Source organism: Myotis lucifugus, unplaced genomic scaffold (assembly GCF_000147115.1).
Source record: "Myotis lucifugus unplaced genomic scaffold, Myoluc2.0 scaffold_311, whole genome shotgun sequence".
Taxonomy (NCBI): Eukaryota; Metazoa; Chordata; class Mammalia; order Chiroptera; family Vespertilionidae; genus Myotis; species Myotis lucifugus.
The window spans coordinates 1034171-1054356 of NW_005871359.1; the positions used below are offsets into that span (position 1 = coordinate 1034171).

A 20186-nucleotide genomic window follows, 5' to 3' on the forward strand; every position below is an offset into this window, starting at 1 on the left:
TATCTGAGCAACTCTGAGGGGCAGCTGAGCTGAAACCCCTGGTCCTGTCCTTGCCCTAGGCTCCTCCACTTGCAAGAGGCAGGATCAAGTGAGACCACAGGTGGTTTTATGGGAGAATGACAGCAACACTCGCCCCCTTCCCCAGTGTGCAAGCCTGGTGCACAGTGCCCACTCATGGTAGGCCTTTGTGAGCATGGCCATGGGCTCTGGGAGGAGGGCCTGTGGTCCGTGTGGCACTAGGAGAAGATTCCTGCTCTTCTGGCTCTAGGGAGGAGGGGAGCCTCACCCCCTCTTCTGAGTCCATAGAATCACATCAGGACTGGACTCTTGTTTTGCCTTTTGCTTGTTGGGTCATCCTGGGAAAATCCAGTACCCGGGCCTTCTAGAGACAGGCTACAGTAGAGCCATAGGGCCCTGGCCACTGTTCTGTGACTACCTGTAGCCCTAGCTTGGGGTGGGACAACCCAGGGACCTTTGAGGGCACAAAAGGTTTGAAGTGCATCTTGTGAAGGAGGACTTGGGGGGTGTGGTGAAAGGAATGGTGGTGAAGGTCAGAGCTCAAGACAGGATGATCCCATGGTATAGAGACTGGTGGGACTGGTTGGGGTGGATAAGAATTGGCTTGGCCTGGGAGGTGTGAATGGGTTCCAGTGGGAGGAATGCCCTGGGGCCCAGGTTGGGGTTTTGCAGAAGGAGCAGGTGAGGCTGGTGCTGATCTAGCAACTCCTCACCCCACCTTTAACCACAACTAGCAGCCACCTGCTTCTGGACCCAGCTGCTGGGCCAGAGAGTTGCAGAGAAGAAGGTTCTGGCAGGGAATGGCTGGTTGCCGCTGGCCCTAAGGAGGAATTTGTTGTCCTGAGGCCTCATTGGGCCCAGTCATTCCCAGCTCCCTTGTGTGTGTGGGAATTTCAGGGGTCTTGTTAAAATGCAGGCTTAGATCGAGCAAGCTGTAGGGCAGCAAGATGCTACATTTCTATAAGCCCTGGAGAAGCTGCCCAGCTGCTCCTGAGCTGAAGTGGGTAGTGGTCCTGTCCCTCTTGGTAGATCCTAAGGACAGAACCACCTTTTTATCCAGGGGTTTATCCTCACTGCTTGGCACTACACCTACTTCTTAGGTGAGCGTTCAGCAAAAAAGAGTTGAATGACTGAATGGATAAATGCACGAGTGTAGATGAAGCATTCTTTCCCCAACATCAGGCAGCTTCATTCAGAGAACAAAGGTCAGAGTTTGTGAGGACTGTTTCTGCATTCCCTCTATGAGACTGCTTCCCCTGGCACAAGTAGGGTGGGGGTGGGGGGGCAGAGTACACTAAATATTAACCTCACACTGACCTCTGGCTGGCCTGCGACAGTAGCCTGGCGTTGTGGACGCAGGATCCTGTTATAAGTTAAGTTTACAATCCCGGTCTTACCTCCAGAAAACTTGAGGGGGTTATGTGTTTTGCCAGAGACTGCCCAAGGGGGATGAGGTAATGAGACCATTTTCTCTGATTACAGCCTGACCTGCGTCCAGTGATTTTTCATAGGTCATATAAAATCTCTTGATCACAATATTTTACATAAGGGTTCCCAAGATGGGCAGGATGGGCTTATTGGATTTGCCCTGAAGTCTTGTAGCTTCCAAATAAACTCGGTGCCCAGGTGACTGCCTTGGACTGAAGCAGTATACCTGGCCATGCCACCGTCCCTCTAGCACAGCGGTTCTCAACCTGTGGGTCGAGACCCCTTTGGGGGTCGAACGACCCTTTCACAGAGGTCGCCTAAGACCATCGGAAAACACATATATAATTACATATTGTTTTTGTGATTAATCACTATGCTTTAATTATGGCATATTAAAGGGTCACAGCATTAGGAAGGTTGAGAACCACTGCTCTAGCATGTTGGGCTAGCTAGACTCTGCTTTTGTTCCCCTGGTCTAAATGGTTCTATAATTTAAAACAATTAAAAAAAAAAAAAAGAACGTCCATGTTAAATTTGATTCTGTATCAAAGAGGCATTCTTTTTCCTGAATTAAAAGAACTCTTCGGGAAGGAACTGAGAGGCATGAAGCACCCTTGTTTTAAAGATGGAGCTTAGGAAGGTTTTTCATGTTGGAAACTAGAGGGGCTGGTGGCCCCTCTGTGTTTGGAAGTGACCCAGTCTCTGTAACATACCATAGTTTCCGGGGGTGGACACCACACAGGAAGTGCCCGCCGGCTGGCAGCTCCAGGGTGAACTGGGCGCCTCCATTTTCTGAAAAACACCTGAACCCTACCTCACTTCTCAAAATGAAGGCTGCTTGTCACAAACTGGTTAGAACTGGCTGTTGCCATGGTTTTCACAGGGAAGGCACAGTTAAAGGGTCACGTGACCAAGGAGGGAAATGCCTTTGTCACATGACTTTTTGGTGGCCTGATTAGCATACAGGAAGTTCACTTCCTGCTGGGATGCTAAGTGATCTTTGATGGGAGGTGATGTCATCTCTTGGATGAGTTATTGATTAATGTCAGTCTAAGATGGGACCTAGGAGTGCTGTGGTCAGAGTGGCCATCTCGGAGCTGCAGCTTCCAGATGGTCTGGTTCCCTCACCCTGCCCTCTTCCCTCAGGCCAATTTCTTTCTTTCTTTCTTTTTTTTTTTACATCTCACCCTCCGAAGAAGTGCACACCCTCACTGAGATGATAAAAAGAGATAAATCCCTGTAGATCACCCTCATCTCAGCACACACTTCCTTAGAAAGTGCCTGCAGTCTGTAACTGTAGCTGTGGTTCTGCCTGGGCTGCTGCCCCCCTGCCTGCAGCCACCTAGGGTCCAGGATCCAGGAGAGTCAGTGAATCCTCAGCGTCTAGTCCTCTGTGAATGTGCAGCTCACACCAGGTACAGCAAAGGCGGTTTAATGGGCTATTAAGCAGCAGTTCTCTATAACTCTGCCCCTGCTTTGCTGGGATGTAGTGGAAGGAGTGGGACAACTTCGAGCTGTTACTCAGTTAACTTTATCAAGTTTGTTCTCTGGGCAACAGTGCCACCTAGCGGACGAGTTTGGTGCTTGGTTGATTTTGCTGCTGAGGGAAAGATTTGATTCTTTCAACAAGACTTGAAGCCAGACCTGAAGGGAATGTTTACATTGTGCCCTCAGCAAATGGAGCCGCTTAGTTGGGGGCAAAGTGCCATCTCTGGGACCCTTTGATCCTGTGTATAAGGTCAGTGACACCATAGCAGAGGCTCAGATGTGCGTATATGTCTTAGGAGACTTGGGTGTGGACAGGGTTTGGGTAAGAGGGCGAGAGTAATGGCAGGGGTAGCCTTGGCACCAGACCAGTTCACCCACTGTTAGAGCATGGTGGATAGAGGTTGCTGGAAACCAGTTTGTGAGCAGATTAGGTAGGTGAGGAGCACCCAGATTTGCAAGATAAAATGTGTTCTGTATTCTAGTCTATTTCAAAACATGTAGTCACGTTGCCACTGGGAGGTTGAAGGGGCCACATGTGGTCCAGGAAGGACCTCAGCCAGTATCCAGGGCCATGTGTTTGTTTGTTTGTTTTATATTAATCCTCACCCAAGGATATTTTTCCCATTGATATTTTTAGAGAGAGGGGAAGGGAGAAAGGCGGGGCGGGGGGGGGGGGAACATTGATGTGAGAGACACATTGAATGGTTGCCTCCTGCACACCCTCTGACCGGGTCTGGGGTTCGAACCTGCAACCCAGGTACGTGCCCTTGACCAGGAATCAAACCCATGACTCTTCAGTGCACTGGCCGAGGCTCTAACCACTGACATTTATGTTTGTTTGCTTGTTTTCTTTTTTGTTGTTAACCTGAGGATATTTGTTTCCATTACTTTTCAGAGAGAGTGGAAAGGAGGGAGTGGGGGAGAGAAAGAAACATGGATGTGATGTGAGAGACACATCAACTGGTTGCTCCCGCATGTGTCCCAACCAGAGGTGGGGAGCATGCCCACAACCCAGATATGTGCCCTTGACTGGGAACTGAACCTGTGACCTTTCGGTGTGTGGGCCAACACTCTAGCCCTGGCCGGAGTTGCTCAGTGGTTAACCACTGACATTTTTAATTCAACACTTAGCCACATGGTAGAGAAAGGAGTGGTGGTGAGTGGTGTTTTCCAAAATGTCTGTGTCACCCTCAGCATATAGATGTCCTCATCCCTGGGGACACAAAGGCAGGAACCAAGAACAGTCCCAACTGGAACTGGGAGGGGTCCAGCCATAAACATGTGGGTTTGGGTACTGCATGGTGAGTACAATGAGAGAAGGCAGCCTAGATGGGTGGCAGAGAGACTATCAGGGAGGACACAAGGAGAGATGTTGCCACCAGTGGGGCAATGTGCTTGCCATCTCCTTGCTTTGTCTGTGTTTTAATCTGGCATCTGGAGGGTGTTCACGTGGGGTTCTGGGGAACAGAGTCCAGCACAGTCAGTGTGCTCTGGTAACAACCCGCTGTCCCTGCTCCACAGTGACATGAAGTCCGAAAAGAGAGCCCCTTCGCCTGATGTGATTGTGCTCTCCGACAATGAGCAGCCCATGAGCCCGAGGGTGAATGGGCTTCCGAAAGAGGCCTTGCAGGAGACCAGCACTGAGGACCTTATGGTGAGTCTTGTCCCCCTGCTAGGGACTACTCCACTGAACAGCATCCCTGAATATAGCTGGTGACAGTGGGGCCTGTGCTCCTGGGTGCTGGGCCTCCCTCTCAACCCTGTTCTCTTGTGCTTACAGAAAAGCAGTCCTGAAGAACGAGAAAGGATGATTAAGCAGCTGAAAGAAGAGTTACGGTTAGAAGAAGCAAAGCTCGTTTTATTGAAAAAGTTGCGGCAGAGTCAAATACAAAAGGAAACCACCACCCAGAAGGTTTGTGCACGTCTGTATCTTCCTCAAGGGCCAGTGGAAGCCATTCAGAGCTGGGGTCGGAAAGGCTGGTCATGGGGGACAGGTTTCCTCAGAGGTATGAGGGTCTGAATAGAAACTTTAACTAAATACAAAAGGTCCCATTTTGTATTTAGCTAAAAGGATGTCAGTGAGAGGATATTAGAGTCCTGCTTGGTCTAGAACAGCGGTTCTCAACCTGTGGGTCACGACCCCTTTGGGGGTTGAATGACCCTTTCACAGGGGTTGACTAAGACCATCGGAAAACACATATATAATTACATATTGTTTTTGTGATTAATCACTATGCTTTAATTATGTGCAATTTGTAATAATGAAAATACATCCTGCATATCAGATATTTACATTACGATTCATAACAGTAGCAAAATTACAGTTATGAAGTAGCAACGAAAATAATTTTATGGTTGGGGGTCACCACAACATGAGGAACTGTATTAAAGGGTCGCGGCATTAGGAAGGTTGAGAACCACTGGTCTAGAATGTTTCAGATCTGAGTACGTAAAACTCACTTCCTGTAAAAGCATCAAGGGAATAGAAAACAGATAGATGTATGAAGCCGCTGGAAGCACACTTCAAGGTTCAGAGCTCTGTCCTGAGTTTGTTTTTAGAAAGGCCTCCTGCCCTGCCGGTGGCTGTGCTGGCCTGGAGAGGCTGCTGTCCCAGTGCCTGAGGTTCTTTGTGGTTCTGCTATGAGCTCACCATGTGGGGCAAGTTCATGTTTTGTTGGATTTCTGGGAAGGTTTATGTTTGGTTATGCAGCTGCCCTTATCATAACCATAACAACTATCTCACCCTAGCTGGTTTGGCTCAGTGGATAAAGCATCGGCCTGTGGACTCAAGGATTCCAGGTTCGATTCTGGTCAGGGGCACAGTGCCAGGTTGCGGGCTCGGTCCCCAGTAGAGGGCCTGCAGGAGGCAACCAATCAATGATTCCCTCTCATCGTTATTTCTGTCTCTCTCTTCCTCTCCCTTCCTCCCTGAAATCAATAAAAATAAATATTTTTAAAAATTAACCATTACTACTAAACCAGAAAAGTGATTACATGGCTGACAGAATGTGTAAAACTCATATTCCCTAAGAGAGAGAGGCACAGAAGAAAGACACTCACTGGTCTGATTTGGGGGCTTATTTGAGTTCCCACCCCACTCAGTCAGCAAGTGGATGTGGCCTGCCTGACGTCAGTTAATCTCCTGGTGGACCTGTCTATTGTTTCCTTGTCAGTTGTTGAAGATAAGGTAAAGTGACCCAAGTCTGTCACTGTCCCTTCCCTAGTGGAATGTTACTTAAGAATCCCAAGGTTGGGCCCGGCTGGTGTGGGTCAGTCATTGAGTATCGACCCATGAACCAGGAGGTCACGGTTCAATTCCTGGTCAGGGCCCTTGCCTGGGTTGCAGTCTCTATCCCTAGTAACGGGAATGCAGGAGGCTGCTGATCGATGATTCTCTCTCCTCATTGATGTTTCCAACTCTCCCTCTCCCTCTCTTACTCTGAAATAAATAAAAACATATTTTAAAAAATGCTAAAAGAATCCTAAGGTTGGTATTAACCTGTCCAGGACCTGGGTCCTTTCTCATTGCCTGCCTTTCCTGCCCCCTGACAGGCAGAGCCACAGAGTGATGGCAGGAGTCCCAGGGGTTGGAGTGGTGCTGGAAAAGCTCTCCTCTGCCCATTTTTGTATATGTCAATTCCTGTTGCTGATAGGCAGGTGTCATTTACCAGGCTGGAAGCAAAACCTTTGCAAACTTAGTACCCTTTGGAATAGGAAGAAAATCAATCCTCCTCCATCAGGATTGTGGGGTGGGCAGGACTGATGGCTGTCTCATCTACCGAGTATCCTGCTTTCTTGCAGCCCACAGGCTCCACTGGGAGCACCGTGACCACCCCTCCCCCGCTCGTGCGGGGCACCCAGAACATTCCTTCCGGGAAGCCATCACTTCAGGTCAGTTCCTTCCTCATTAGGCTCTTGAGGAGCCCTGTAAAAGGCTGCCTGTTCCTTCTGATTAGACTGGGTGAGGTTTTCCTGCTGGCGGCCCCAAAATAAATCATGCTTAAATTCCCAAACTAAGCCACCATTGACATCATAAACACATCACACCGGCAGATGGGAGGCCCCTCCCATGACCACCCCTTTTGAGATTGGAGAGAGAACTAAGATCCTACCTAAACATATTGGGCTCCCTTCATTCGGAGTCTCCCAATGGCAGGGGGCCCTTGACCCAGCAAGGCTCCTGGCCGCCTCTGCTCAAAGGATTCTCCCTCCCAGCCATAGGACTGAGGTCTGGACAGGGGCCCAGCTCCCCTCAAACAAGCCTGAGCCCCCAGCTCACACCAGCAGGTGGCAGGTGGCTGTCCTGGTTGGCTGGACTCTTGCTCTGGTGGGGCCTGTGTCTTGACTGAGCCCACGTTTACAAGTCTCTTGTTGGAGTCTATGTTCCTTGTTGCTTTTATGTGTTTTCTATTACCTCCTTTTTTGGTTAATAAGTATGTGCTTTTACAAAAATAGTAATAAACCTGTTTGTTTTAAAAAAAAGACATGTTAAGATATGGGGATGGGTATCTTTTGACAGACCTCTTCGACTCGAATGCCTGGTAGTGTCATCCCTCCACCCCTGGTCCGTGGTGGGCAGCAGATGTCCTCAAAGCTGGGGCCGCAGGCAAGCTCACAGGTCGTCATGCCCCCGCTTGTCAGGGGGGCTCAGGTGAGCAGGGGTGCACCCTTGGGACAGGAATATGGCCAGGCAGCTCCCAGCAATGGTTTACCTCACATAAATAACCGTTTCCGGTTCTCAGGCTGGGGCTGTGGAGCTCAGCCTTTCCCCCTACCTCCCTCCATTGTTCCTCATTGTCTTGTTCCCACCCCACCCCACAGCAAATCCACAACATCAGACAACATTCCAGCACGGGGCCGCCTCCACTCCTCCTGGCCCCCCGGGCGTCTGTGCCCAATGTGCAAATCCAGGGACAGAGGATCATCCAGCAAGGCCTTATCCGTGTTGCCAATGTCCCCAACACCAGTCTGCTCGTCAATATCCCACAGGTGAGGGCCGTGCTGGGCTGACATAGGGAGTGTGCCATGTAGCTGCCCCCAAAAGGGCCCACAGTCCTGAGGCACAGTGGGGTGGTGCAGTGTGACCTCAGAGCCAAGTGAGGCTTCGGACACCCCTTGTGGTTTGTACTTGAGCTCCTCTGGGCCTGTCAGGCATGAAGGTCACAGGCAGATATTCTGATCTGCCACGTGACAGAGGTGGAGAGTTGCTGAGAGGGTGAGGGGTGCAGACCTGAGCTGAGACGGGAGTCTGAGGTCTTGGGAAAGGCAAGTTTGGGGGATAGATCGGGCCAGCTAAGGCGTTTGGTGGGCCTGGAGATGGCTGGGGGCACTAGAGCCTTTCCCACCCTTTCCCCCTGTAGGCACAAGCACATGAGGAGCATGTGTCTGCAAATGTCCTCATGGCACCAGTGTACCTATTCTTATTCACAAGTCCCTTCAACTCTGGACAAAGCCTCTGAGATGGGGTTGGTTTGTCCCCACCCAATAGAGCCAGGAAGATGGGATGGGGGGCCGATAGGCTAGAAGCAAAGCCTCATTGACAAATAAAATTATTGGGTATGCAGGGGCTTTTGCTGATGGGCACGTTACCTTCTCTGCCTCCATTGGCCTAATATATTCTTGCCTGCCTTCTCTAGGTCAGGATCAAGTGCAGTCCTGCTACCACATAGGGATGTCCTGGCAAACAAAAGCTTGACCTATACAAGCAGTTTACCCCATAAACCTTGATCTGGATCCCTCCCAGGTGCCAGACCCTGTTCTCAGCTCTGTGTGCAGGGAGGATGGCAGAAAGCAGGCCAAAGGGTTCTGTTCCCAGTGGGGTGGGGAACCCAAGGAGGGTCGGGGAGAACTGGCTGGTTGGTCAATGGGGCATTGGCTAGGTCAAGATGCTGTGATGGCGTCCTCTGTATTGAGGAGTCTCTTTGGTTCTGAGACCTTCTGTGGGGGTAAGGGTCCTGGGAAAGCATCTGTGCTTCCTAAAACCTGTGATGTATTACAGGCAAGTTATCAGGTTGTGCATTTCCTGGGGGAGGGGTGGGGGGGGGGGGCGTGTATGCAGCTTTCCTTCAGATTTCCAAAAGGGTCCTCTACCTTATGAAGCTAACTAAGGGCACTATCGTGATCAGTTCCAGGTTTGGGGGAGAGCACTTGACAGTGTTGGGGATGAGTGAACTGGAGCGAGGAGACGATGGAGCATTGGTCACTGGGGTTTAGACAAAGATGATAAAGTAGTGCAGGAATAGCAAGGGTTGAGGCACAGTGGGGTGGTGCGGTGTGACCTCAGGGCGAGGGGTTGGTGCAGGAACTGCTCTCTACTACAACCCTGATAAAGACATTAGTATCTCCAGATAAGCACACACAAAGATGCTCTCAAGGGAAATGCCACAGATGCCACAGATGCCACTTGAGCCACCATTGCACCCCTGTGAGGAAGGAGGCTGCCCAGACCTGTGCTGAGAGGAGGGTCAGGCCATAGAGCTGGGACAGTGGCCATGCTGTCTGGGTTGGTGCTGTGGGGACATTGCAAAGGGGGTGCCCACTGTCTTGGTTATAGTGATGGGTTGCTTTATGGATATCCTCCTGGCAAAATACAGCAAATTACAGATTTTTTAATGTGTGTAGTTTATTGGATATCAGCTAAGCCTCAACAGTGGGTGTACAAGATTGGTTATCTCATAGGGTGAATGGTTTAATGCTACTCTATCTGCTGCTCACAGGTATCAAGCAGCTCGGAATTAGTGCAACTAATGGTGCTGACCTGGGCTGTGGGTGCAGTGATAGGGCCTGCCTCAGTGCAGGTTGCTCCTAGCACTCTGACCAGGTTGTTGTTTCCCAAAAGCCATCCCCAGCCTCACTGAAAGGAACGACAGTCACCTCTGCTCAGGGCAACTCCACCCCCACCAGCGTGACTTCCGTGGTCACATCTGGTGATTCTCCAGCCAGCCGGCAGGCGGCCGCCAAGCTCGCACTGCGCAAACAGCTGGAGAAGACGCTGCTTGAAATCCCCCCACCCAAGCCCCCTGCCCCAGAGATGAACTTCCTGCCCAGCGCTGCCAATAATGAATTTATCTACCTGGTTGGCCTGGAGGAGGTGGTACAGAACCTGCTGGAAACGCAAGGTGAGTGGGCCCTGAGCTAGGGTTGTTTTCATCTCTTCCCACTGAAGTTTCTATAACATAGGTTTTTTTCAACGTACAGCACCTGTCTGTGCACCTGTGGTGTACCCAGAGCTGTCTTAAAGATTGGGTATTTTGGATGCTATGAGTAACATTACATCATCAGTTTGTGAGGTTTAATAGCTTTTTTTTTTCTTTAATCCTCACCAAGGACATGTTTAGATTTTAGCGAGAGAGGAAGGGAGAATGAGAGAGAGAAACATCAATCGATTGACTTCCATGTGCTCCCCAACCGGGGATTGAGCCTGGAACCTAGGTTTTTGCCCTGACCAGGAATAAAACTTGCAACCGTTTAGTATACTGGACAATGCTCCACCCAGCCAGGGCAGAGGTTCAACAGCTTCATAAACACATTGCAGGCACCTTTCCTGTTAGGGCCTCCTGAGAGCCAGGCCCTGGTGAAGCTCAAGGGTGCCAAGGGTGGTCAGGGTGCCAAGCAGCAGCACTGTGATGTTGGTGTGGGCAGTGAGGAGGAATGCCTGCCGAAGACTGACATGACAGGCTTTGCTTCCAAACAGAAAGTCAACACAGAGGTGAAACTTTCCGGAGCTTTGAGTTTTCAGAGCACTCAAGATGGGAGAGGGTACCTACACTTAAGCCAGATTCACTAAATCACCCTCCTTGTAAACAATTTGGAAAATGCACCTGGGTGGTAGGAGATTTTAGGAATAAAAGAGCATAAACAGAATAGTGAGCAAAAACAATATTGAAAATGGAGGCCATGTTAACCCTTAAGGGGTCTCCACCAGCCATTGTACTGGGGACACTTGTGGCCTGAGATGGAGCTAATAGTGACATGAATTGGGCAGCCAGCCTGAACCCTTTTCTGTGTGATCTTTTCAGATGCTTATACTGAGGAGAAGGCATAGTCATAACTTGTCCAGGGGAACAGAGGAGAGGCTGACAGGCTGGCTCCACCTGTCAGGTTACCTTGAGGGACCCCAGAGAGGGGTGCAGGCTCTGACATGGCCTGGATATATGTCTGACTCCCTTTGGTGTCTTCTTTATAATGAATAATGAATAATGGTAATATTAGCAAAAGCTGCTGCGAGCCCTGGCTGGTGTGGCTCAGTGATAGAGCTTCGGTTGGCCCACGCAGCGAAGTGTTGCTGGTTCAATTCCTGGTCAAGGCCACATGCCTGAGTTGGTTTCCCTGGGCCCCAGTCGGCTGGTGTGAGAGACAACCAATCATATCTCTCTCTCTCTCTCTCTCTCTCTCCCCCCCCTCCCCTCCCCTCCCCTCCCCTCTTCCCTCCCCTCCCCTCCCCTCCTCTCTCCATCCCTTCCTTTCACTCTCTTTAGAAATCAATGGAAAAAATACCCTTGGGTGAGGATTTTTTAAAAACCTGCTGCTGCAAGGCTAGTCTAGTATGGGAAGGACAGGCAGAAGGCCAAGTAAGGACGAGATGCCTCCCTGTCCTACGCTGTGACTGGGCAAGGCCATTGGGAGAAGCCAAGCTGATGGCACTACGTAATGGTTTTGAGAGTTGGTACCAAGAATTCCTGACCTACAGCATTTCCAAAGCTTCAGCCTGAAAGGCTTCCCTGAGGCTGGCCCAGTATCTGTACACAGTCGGCATCTACTGAGGCTTTGGTTTTCTGATAGCCATTGAGCCACCTGGCTTGGGGTGCTGCCCTCTTCTATCCTGCATGCTGGGTAGTTGGGGTTCTGACTGGCATCTTGTTCCTTTGATGTGAGCCCACCCGTCTGCCCTACAGCAGGCAGGATGTCAGCTGCCGTTGTACTGTCCCGGGAGCCCTACATGTGTGCACAGTGCAAGACGGACTTCACATGCCGCTGGCGGGAGGAGAAGGGCGGTGCCATCATGTGTGAGAACTGCATGGCATCCAACCAGAAGAAGGCGCTCAAGGTGGAGCACACAAGCAGGCTGAAGGCTGCCTTTGTGAAGGCACTGCAGCAGGAGCAGGAGATCGAGCAGCGCCTTCTGCAGCAGGGTACAGCTCCTGTGCAGGCCAAAGCTGAGCCTTCCACCGCCCCACATCCCACTCTGAAGCAGGTGAGTTCTTGTCTAGGAGCCAGAGTTGTGACCTGGAGGTCTGGGAACTTGACTGGGGCCTCATCCTCCAGAAGAGATGCTGTTCTCTGGCAGGGAAGTTGTCGCTAGCACGCAAAATGTCCTGGTGTTCTGTCCACACTCAGCAAGCATCTGCCTGATTGTCAACTGCGTCTAAATTGTGTTTAATGGTAGTGTTTGGTGGTGAAAATACTAATTTGCAGTTTTTTTAGATTTTGTAGCTTTCACATTCATTGTGCCGCTGACAAGTACTTCTTGTCTATAAGGACTTTTCTGAAAGCCACATTCAGATACAAAAGAGGCGTTCTGAAGAAATGTTCTAGCTAAATTAAGGAGAGAAAGAAGTTTTCTTGGCTGCTTTTTTTAATGCTCTGCTTTCTACCCCGTATAGATCCAAAGCTTTGTGTTGGCAGTTTTTTGTATCCTTGGAAGTCATTTGTAATTCACTAATGACCACATCTTCTCAAGGTCCCTATAATAGTGGGAGGCCACACTGTCCTCGGGAAATGGCCTGTCATATGGGGACTAGGCCTCATGTGGCCACAGCTGCTGCCCTTTGGTCACTCTAGGTCACCCTGGGCCGGCCTGTGGATGGTGCTGATCTTGATTTCAACCCCCATTTGTGTAGGTCATAAAGCCCCGGCGTAAGTTGGCGTTCCGCTCAGGAGAGGCCCGCGACTGGAGTAACGGGGCTGTGCTACAGGTCAGAACTGCAGTGCTGGGAGCCCCCTGCATTGCGCCACCAACCAGTCCTCACGCCCCAGACCGTGACCACGTCAGCTGCCTGCGTCTATCTCTCTGTTTCTCTCTCTCCCTCTTTCCTTCCCCTGTCCCCTTGGTGTAACTTACCTGGTCTCCTGATTTTGGACTTTAGGGACCCCGTGTGGGTGGGAAGAGGTCGGCCACAGCAAGGAAAGGCTGCACTGACCACCTCACCCTCTACCTTTTCCTTTTCCCACATGAGCCATTGCACCCTCTTTCCACTGCAGGCCTCCAGCCAGCTGTCCCGGGGCTCGGCTACAACACCCCGAGGCGTCCTGCACACGTTCAGCCAGTCGCCCAAACTGCAGAATGCAGCGTCAGCCACAGCTCTTGTCAGCAGGACCGGCAAACATTCCGAGAGAGCCGTTAGTTCTGGCAAGGGCAATGCCACCTCCAACTGGAAGAAGGCACCCCTGAGTACAGGTAGGTGGGCAAGCCCCCAAGGAGCTCAAAGTAGGGACCTTGCTGTGGTTGGGTCCATCGCTTTCTTATTTTAGCAAAGACTTACACATGGTGAAGGGAAATGGTACAAAGGGCCCTGAACCCCAGACCTGCTCCCTGAGAACAGCTGCCTCCCAATTCTTTGGCTGAATCTCTCTTGTTCACTAAATAGGATGACCTCAACAAGTGGCAGCCCTGAGTAGATACTAAGTAGCCCTCGATGTCTCCACACTCTGTACCCAAACTCTTAGCCCTTCACTCAAAATGTAGGACAGGCCCAGTTCAGGCAGTCACGCCCACCATCCAGTAGACTCCTGGCAGCGCGGATGCTTATCTGGCCCCTGGCAAAGGGAACACCTGTTTTTACTCTTAACTTGTGCCTTTTCTGCTGTACTATTTTTTGCTCACCCAGATAGTGTCTTTTATTTCCTGATCTGTGGGCCACTCTTCCCACCTTCTTCTGGCTTGGACAGATCAGGTGGTGCAAAGTACAAAATAGAACAAGAATGTAGGGGCGAGGAGAGGGACTCTGGGGTGAGAGCTGGGAGTTTAACTGAGGTGGGAGGCATCTTGCATGTTCAGCCAGTCGCCCAAACTCCTGAGGAGACAACATTTTAAGAACAACCCAGGGGATGAGGAGGCGCTCAGGCAGCTATTTTTTAATCTCCCTCAGTCCTGCCATCCTGGGTCATCCTATTTTTAATATTTCTTATTTATTTGCTAGCATTAAGATGAATGTTAAATATTTCTGTCGATCAAAAATGAAAAAGTGACTTTCCCTGCTGATAGCGCTCGCAAACATGGCGAACGTTCCTAAAACCTGCCGAACTTTCTGTAAGAAGTGTGTGGTCAGCATCAACCCCACAAAGTAACATAGTACAAGAAGGGCAAGGATTCTCTGTGTGTGCAGGGAAAGCAGCGTTATGACAGGAAGCAGAGTGGCTATGGTGGGCAGACTAAGCCGATTTTCCGAAAAAAGGCTAAAACTACAAAGAAGATTGTGCTGAGGCTTGAATGCATTGAGCCTAACTCAGATCTAAGAGAATGCTGGCTATTAAGAGATGCAAGCATTTTGAACTGGGAGGAGATAAGAAGAGAAAGATCAAGTGATCCAGTTCTCAGCTTCATATTTTGTTTTATTATATGACAATAAAATCTTGATATGTTAAAAAAAAATGAAAAAGTGAGCCCAGCCGGTGTGGCTCAGTTGGTTGAGCATTGTCCCATACACAGAGAGGGTGCCAGTTCCATGTCCGGTGAGAGCACGTGCCTGGGTTGTGGGCTTGACCCCCAGTGGATGTGCAGGAGGTAGCCAATCAATGTTACCCTTTCACATTGATGTTTCTCTCTCTCTCTCTCTCCCTCTCCCTTCCTCTCTTTAAAATCAATAATAAAAACATTAAAGTCAAGGCTGGGTATGGTTCAATGGTTGAGAGTTGACTTACGAACTAGCAGGTCATGATTCTGTTCCAGATCAGGGTACATGTGCCCAGGTTGCCGGCTCAATCCCCAGTAGGGGGCGTGTAGGAGGCATCCAATCAATGATTCTTTCTCATAATTGATGTTTCTATCTCTCCTCCCCCTCTCCCTCTCTGAAGTCAATAAAAAAATATTTATTAAAAAAATACTAAAAACACACAGCAAAACAGGTAAGTGAACGGTAGACACAAAAGGCTGAGTGAAGGAGATGGGTGAGAGCGCTCATGTGTGGGAGTGAGCACATGCCACACCCCTATAGGAAGAAGAAACACCATCATAGAGGAACCCTAGTTAGACCTGGGAAAGTAGGGCTGTTTGTGCAATGGAAACACAGGAGCCCACTGTACATGCAGCTGGCCAGAGTCTCTCATAGGAAAGGAGCTTAGAAGAAGAAAGACATTCATCTGACCGTAGAAGAATTTGGACCTCCTGGAAAGCAAAGAGCATTTGTAAATACTAGGCAAAGATACTTTTGCTCAGCATGTATAAGATACATACAGCTAAGAACTCACAGGCTAGTGAGAAATTCTTTTTGTGGGAAATTTGTAAGTATATGAAATGGGAAAAGTCAAGTATGAGTATATGCATGTATACCAGTGATGGCGAACCTTTTGAGCTCGGCGTGTCAGCATTTTGAAAAACCCTAACTTAACTCTGGTGCGTGTCACATATAGAAATTTTTTGATATTTGAAACCATAGTAAAACAAAGACTTATATTTTTGATATTTATTCTATATATTTAAATGCCATTTAACAAAGAAAAATCAACCAAAAAAATGAGTTCGCGTGTCACCTCTGACACGCATGTCATAGGTTCGCCATCACTGATGTATACACTGTGATAGCAATCATGTGAACCCGTGTGTGCACTTAAGGGTGATGTTTGAAAGGGAATATGAAGGAATAAATAGTTGCTGTGTTCAACAGTCAGATTAGAGATAAAAGTGTCAAGGCTTAGAAGCCACATTTCCCAGGAGAGTTCTGTCAGAGCTCCAGGTTACCCTGCGTTTCTAGGTGGTGGTTTGAGAGAAACTGGGTGGGATCTAGTTGGTGGTGCTGCCTTGAATATGCAGAAAGGACTCTAGTGCATTTGACCTCAGAATCCTTGTTCCACAAAGTCTATTAACCTCCACCAAAAATACTCTTGGGAGAGCCCTGCTGCTGTAGCTGGGGATCCAGGGCAGTCCTTAGGCCAGGGCAGCCAAAAACCTGCGTGCTGGTGTGTATGTGTATCATGTCTTCATTTTCCAATTGTAAAAGTGATACTTTGGGAATATTTAGAGAATATGAAAAAGGAAGATGATGGCAATGGCTGGTATTTTCTACTCCAGGAGAACAAATGCAGCACTTAGAGGCCTTCCTCAGTCTGCCTCTTCATTCACGTGTCCTACACGTGAGTGTCCTACAAAGGGATTATGCTTTGTGTGCCATTCCGTGCACCTCTGAATGGTTTAGAGAATGTTACCCTATCCTTTTTGATGGCTGCATGGTATTCCATCATACTAATTTCCCAGATGCCTCATTCAGTCATTTGTTATTTTTCAGTTCTAAATAGCACTGTGGTAACCACCTCAGTTAACAGAGCTCTCAAATAGCCTATGGAATATCTGTTACTGTGGCAGAGGCTGGGGACATTGTAAAGGAGATTGAGTTTTTTCTTTTTCTTTTTCTTTTTTTTGGTTAATCCTCACCGAGGATATTTTTCCATTGATTTTTTTTTTTTTTTTTGAGGGAGAGAGGGAGAGACAGAAACATTGATGTGAAAGAAACAAATCAATTGGTTGCCTTCTGCACGACCCCTGACCAGAATCAAACCTGGAACCCTTTGGTCCGCAGGCCGACACTCTATCCACTGAGCCAAATTAGCTGGGGCAAGTTATTTCTTAAATTCTCTTCAGTTCTGAGGCGGGATTTTGACTGCCCAGGCTCGGTTGGCCCACTCAGGTGTCCTCCTGGGAGCCTACCCCTGACTGGGACCATCTCAGCCTGTTGCTCTGTTCTGTTGCAGGTGGGGCGCTTGCGTTTGTCAGCCCCAGCTTGACAGTGCACAAGACCTCCTCGTCTGTGGACCGCCAGCGGGAGTACCTCCTGGACATGATTCCGCCACGCTCCATCCCCCAGTCGGCCACGTGGAAATAGTGTGAGCCGGCCTTGTGGAGAACAGGCTCCCTCTTCCTTCCCACCTGGGCCGCCACCCTCTGCTCGCTGGGGAAGACATCCTGCTCCCCAAGAGAGCGAGCAAGCGAGTGTCTGCCACACTGCGGAAGCAAGAGCTCCCTTCATTCTTGGCTGCAAAGTCTTGTGGCTGGAGGGCCGCTTCACAGGTGGATGAGGATTATTATTACTGGGGGACCTTTCCCATGGGCTTTCCTCCTTTCTTTGCCTTTAGTTTGCCCAACACCAGCAGAAAATTGGACCTCGGGGGCTGTTTCTGCTCCCGCCCTCCTCTTCAGCCCCCTCAGGGCACATGGGCAGCCTGGACACTGTGACACACTCGGGCAAGACCGGAGCTCGGGGCTTCTGAAGTTGAGTGGACCGTTGTTTTGTTTTTGCTTTTTCCCCACCTTAGCCTCCCAATCTTTGACTGCCTTCCTTCACGGCAATCTCTAGGTTGACAAGTTTTTTTTAATCACCTCATGATGATGGAGTTTAAAGTAAACCATGCAGACCCAGGGGTTCCTGCCGAGCACGGCCCCCATGCCCCAGAGGATGGGCCGCTGACTGACCAGCCCTCGTTTGCTCCAGCAGAAGGCCTGTACTGCTGCTCGTTCTGGAGACCCCCAACCTCCCACACTTAGCAGAAGAACAAACTGCAACCCAGACCCAGCCAGAGTGCCTGGGATCCTGAAAGCCACACTGCTGCCCTTGGAGAAGGGAGTAGGGAAATGGCAGCAACATACAGAGCCTGAGCAGGAAGTTGGAGGGGCGGGCTGTTGTGTTTTTTTTGTTGTTGTTGTGGTTTATTTTATTAAATTTTTCCTTTTCTTTTCCTACTTATTTTGATAGACAACATCCCAAGCTGCCCTGGCTTGTGCTCCCATCAGGTGTGTCAGGTGGGGAGATGCCCCCGCCCCTCACAGACTTTAGGGTTTCCGTTTGGGTCTAGTTTAGAACCTTCCCGTAAAGGAGGCTGTGCTGCCAGTGTTCGCCTCCAGGCTTTTTTTTTTTAACCTTCTTTGGAGTCTACAGAAATGTCTTACAAAGGATCAGGTCTGCTCTTAGTCATGTTTCATTTCAGTTTCTCCCGCTCCTTAAAAATCAGTTCCATGAGGAAAGGCAGATGTCATGTGTGAGCTGCACACAGCACCAGCTCCAAGCACATGTGAGGGTGTCCCGTGTGTGTGCACATGCATGTGTTGACGTGGAGACGGGGTACGTCGCTCCCCACTTCAGCTCCTGCCCTGGTTTTCCTGTCCGTGCAGTTAGGGACTTAACTTAAAATCCTTATTTTATAGGGCTGCCTTTGAACACATTGCTTCAACATTCTAATAAAGGCTCATTTAACCCCCTCTCGTGTGAATATCAGTGTTTAGAAAACATTTTACATGTGGTCGAAGACCTAGTTTTGCAAAATGTTCTAATTTTTTCTGTAGAACGCTAAATTTCTCATTAATTTTTGTTTTGAGTACATGGGCTGAAGGAGGGGAGGGGAGGGCAGGGAAGTGTGGCTTTCATAACAAGATGCAGGGATTGGGGGAGAAAGGGAAATTAACATTCAGGAATGTGGGGAAAGGATGTGCTTATACACCAAAAACTCAGAGTATGCAAGCATTTCTATTTCTTGCGTGCGTGTGTGTGTGTGTGTGTGTGTGTGTGTATGTGTGTGCCTGGTAAATAAATACCCGTCTTATATACTACCCTGAGCTATTAGCCCTCTCTGTTCAGTTACATGGGCCAAACTCCAAATCGTCCAACAAGGAGCACTGGGCTGGCCACTCCCAACAGACAGACCTCAGTTCTATGCAGTAACTGAATCAGGTGTCTGGGCCAAAGTCACTCATGCACTAGAGGGGGGTGCATTTTATTAAAATGACAGCTAAAGTTGCCACCACCTTCCCATCCAGGTTGACTGGGTCTGTGACTTGAGGCATATGTTGATCCCCAGCCCCATCAGAACTTGGCTCAACCGCGCTCAGGAACCACTTCTTGCCTCACCTTGCTGGGCCAGACCACCTCAGGCGGAGGACAGGACAGCCAGGCCCTGGCTTTGCCTTCTCCATCCAGCCTAGCATCCCCAGGCACATTCCCATCAAGGACAACTTACTATGATGGAAATGTAACTTTTTAAAAAGGGGGCAGGCCCCGCTGGTGTGGCTTAGTGGTTGAGTGTCAACCTATGAATCAGGAGATCACAGTTCAATTACTGGTCAGTGCACATGCCCAGGTTGTGGGCTCAATCTCTAGTGGGGGTGGGGGTGGGGGGAGGGGTGCAGGTGGAAGCCTATCAATTATTCTCTCATCATTGATGTTTCTATCTCTTCCTCTCCCTTCCTCTCTGAAATCAATAGCCCTAGCCGATTTGGCTCAGTGGATGGAAGGTCAGCCTGCGGACTGAAGGGTCCCCGGTTTGATTCCGTTCAGGGGCACATGCCCGGGATGCGGGCTTGATCCCCAGTTGGGGATGTGCAGGAGGCAGCCGATCGGTGATTCTCTCTCATCACTGATGTTTCTCTCACTCTCTCTTCCTCTCTGAAATCAATAAAAAAAATTTTCTTTAAAGAAATCAATAAAAATATGTTTAAAAAAATTTTTTGGCCATCTACAGGATGGTAATAAAGGACTGAACTGCTTTTAAAATTTTTTTTAAAATATATTTTATTGATTTTTTACAGAGAAGAAGGGAGAGAGATAGAGAGTCAGAAACATCGATGAGAGAGAAACATCGATCAGCCGCCTCCTGCACATCTCCTACTGGGGATGTGCCCGCAACCCAGGTACATGCCCTTGACCGGAATCGAACCTGGGACCTTCCAGTCCACAGGCCGACGCTCTATCCACTGAGCCAAACCGGTTTTGGCTAAAATTTTTTTTAAAAGGGCAAGAACTTGAGAGGCTTTAGTCCAAGCATGTCAAACTTGCGGCCTTTGACATGCTTGCTTTAGTCTTTAGTTCATTTCTGCCATTTTAAAATTCCACGCCCTACCCCCTTTTTCTTCAGTTTCCCACTTTGCATTGTAACATCTATGATAAGCCCTAAATGGGTATTTATGTGATGGACTTTAAGATGTTTCAGACAAGGCATTGTTAAATACCTCTCTGGGTGTGGGGTTTGAATATACTAGGAAAGGATGTTAACAGTGAGTTCTCTCAGCAGCAAAGTTCACCCCCTGAAAAATCTGCCACGGTGCTGGGGTCCTG

At 49.3% G+C, this 20186-nt stretch overlaps 1 protein-coding gene and 1 pseudogene across 7 annotated transcripts in view; both read left to right on the top strand.

The window, feature by feature from the left end:
• GATAD2A (GATA zinc finger domain containing 2A) overlaps positions 1–18337 on the top strand; it is a 107173-nt gene extending 88836 nt beyond the window's left edge. For 2 of the 7 annotated variants that reach the window (XM_014465847.2, XM_023764011.1), the window contains exons 3-12: positions 4456–4588; positions 4715–4846; positions 6736–6825; positions 7454–7585; positions 7756–7923; positions 9773–10052; positions 11829–12127; positions 12774–12848; positions 13135–13330; positions 16837–16967. In XM_014465847.2, coding sequence (XP_014321333.1) covers positions 4456–4588; positions 4715–4846; positions 6736–6825; positions 7454–7585; positions 7756–7923; positions 9773–10052; positions 11829–12127; positions 12774–12848; positions 13135–13330; positions 16837–16967 — 1636 coding nt within the window. Of the gene's footprint in view, positions 1–4455; positions 4589–4714; positions 4847–6735; positions 6826–7453; positions 7586–7755; positions 7924–9772; positions 10053–11828; positions 12128–12773; positions 12849–13134; positions 13331–16836 lie in introns of all 7 variants that reach the window. The other 5 variants (XM_023764012.1, XM_014465849.2, XM_006100409.3 and 2 more) reach the window with 4 other exon arrangements.
• LOC106699108 lies at positions 14134–14532 on the top strand (annotated as a pseudogene).
• Positions 18338–20186: the final 1849 nt, after the last annotated feature.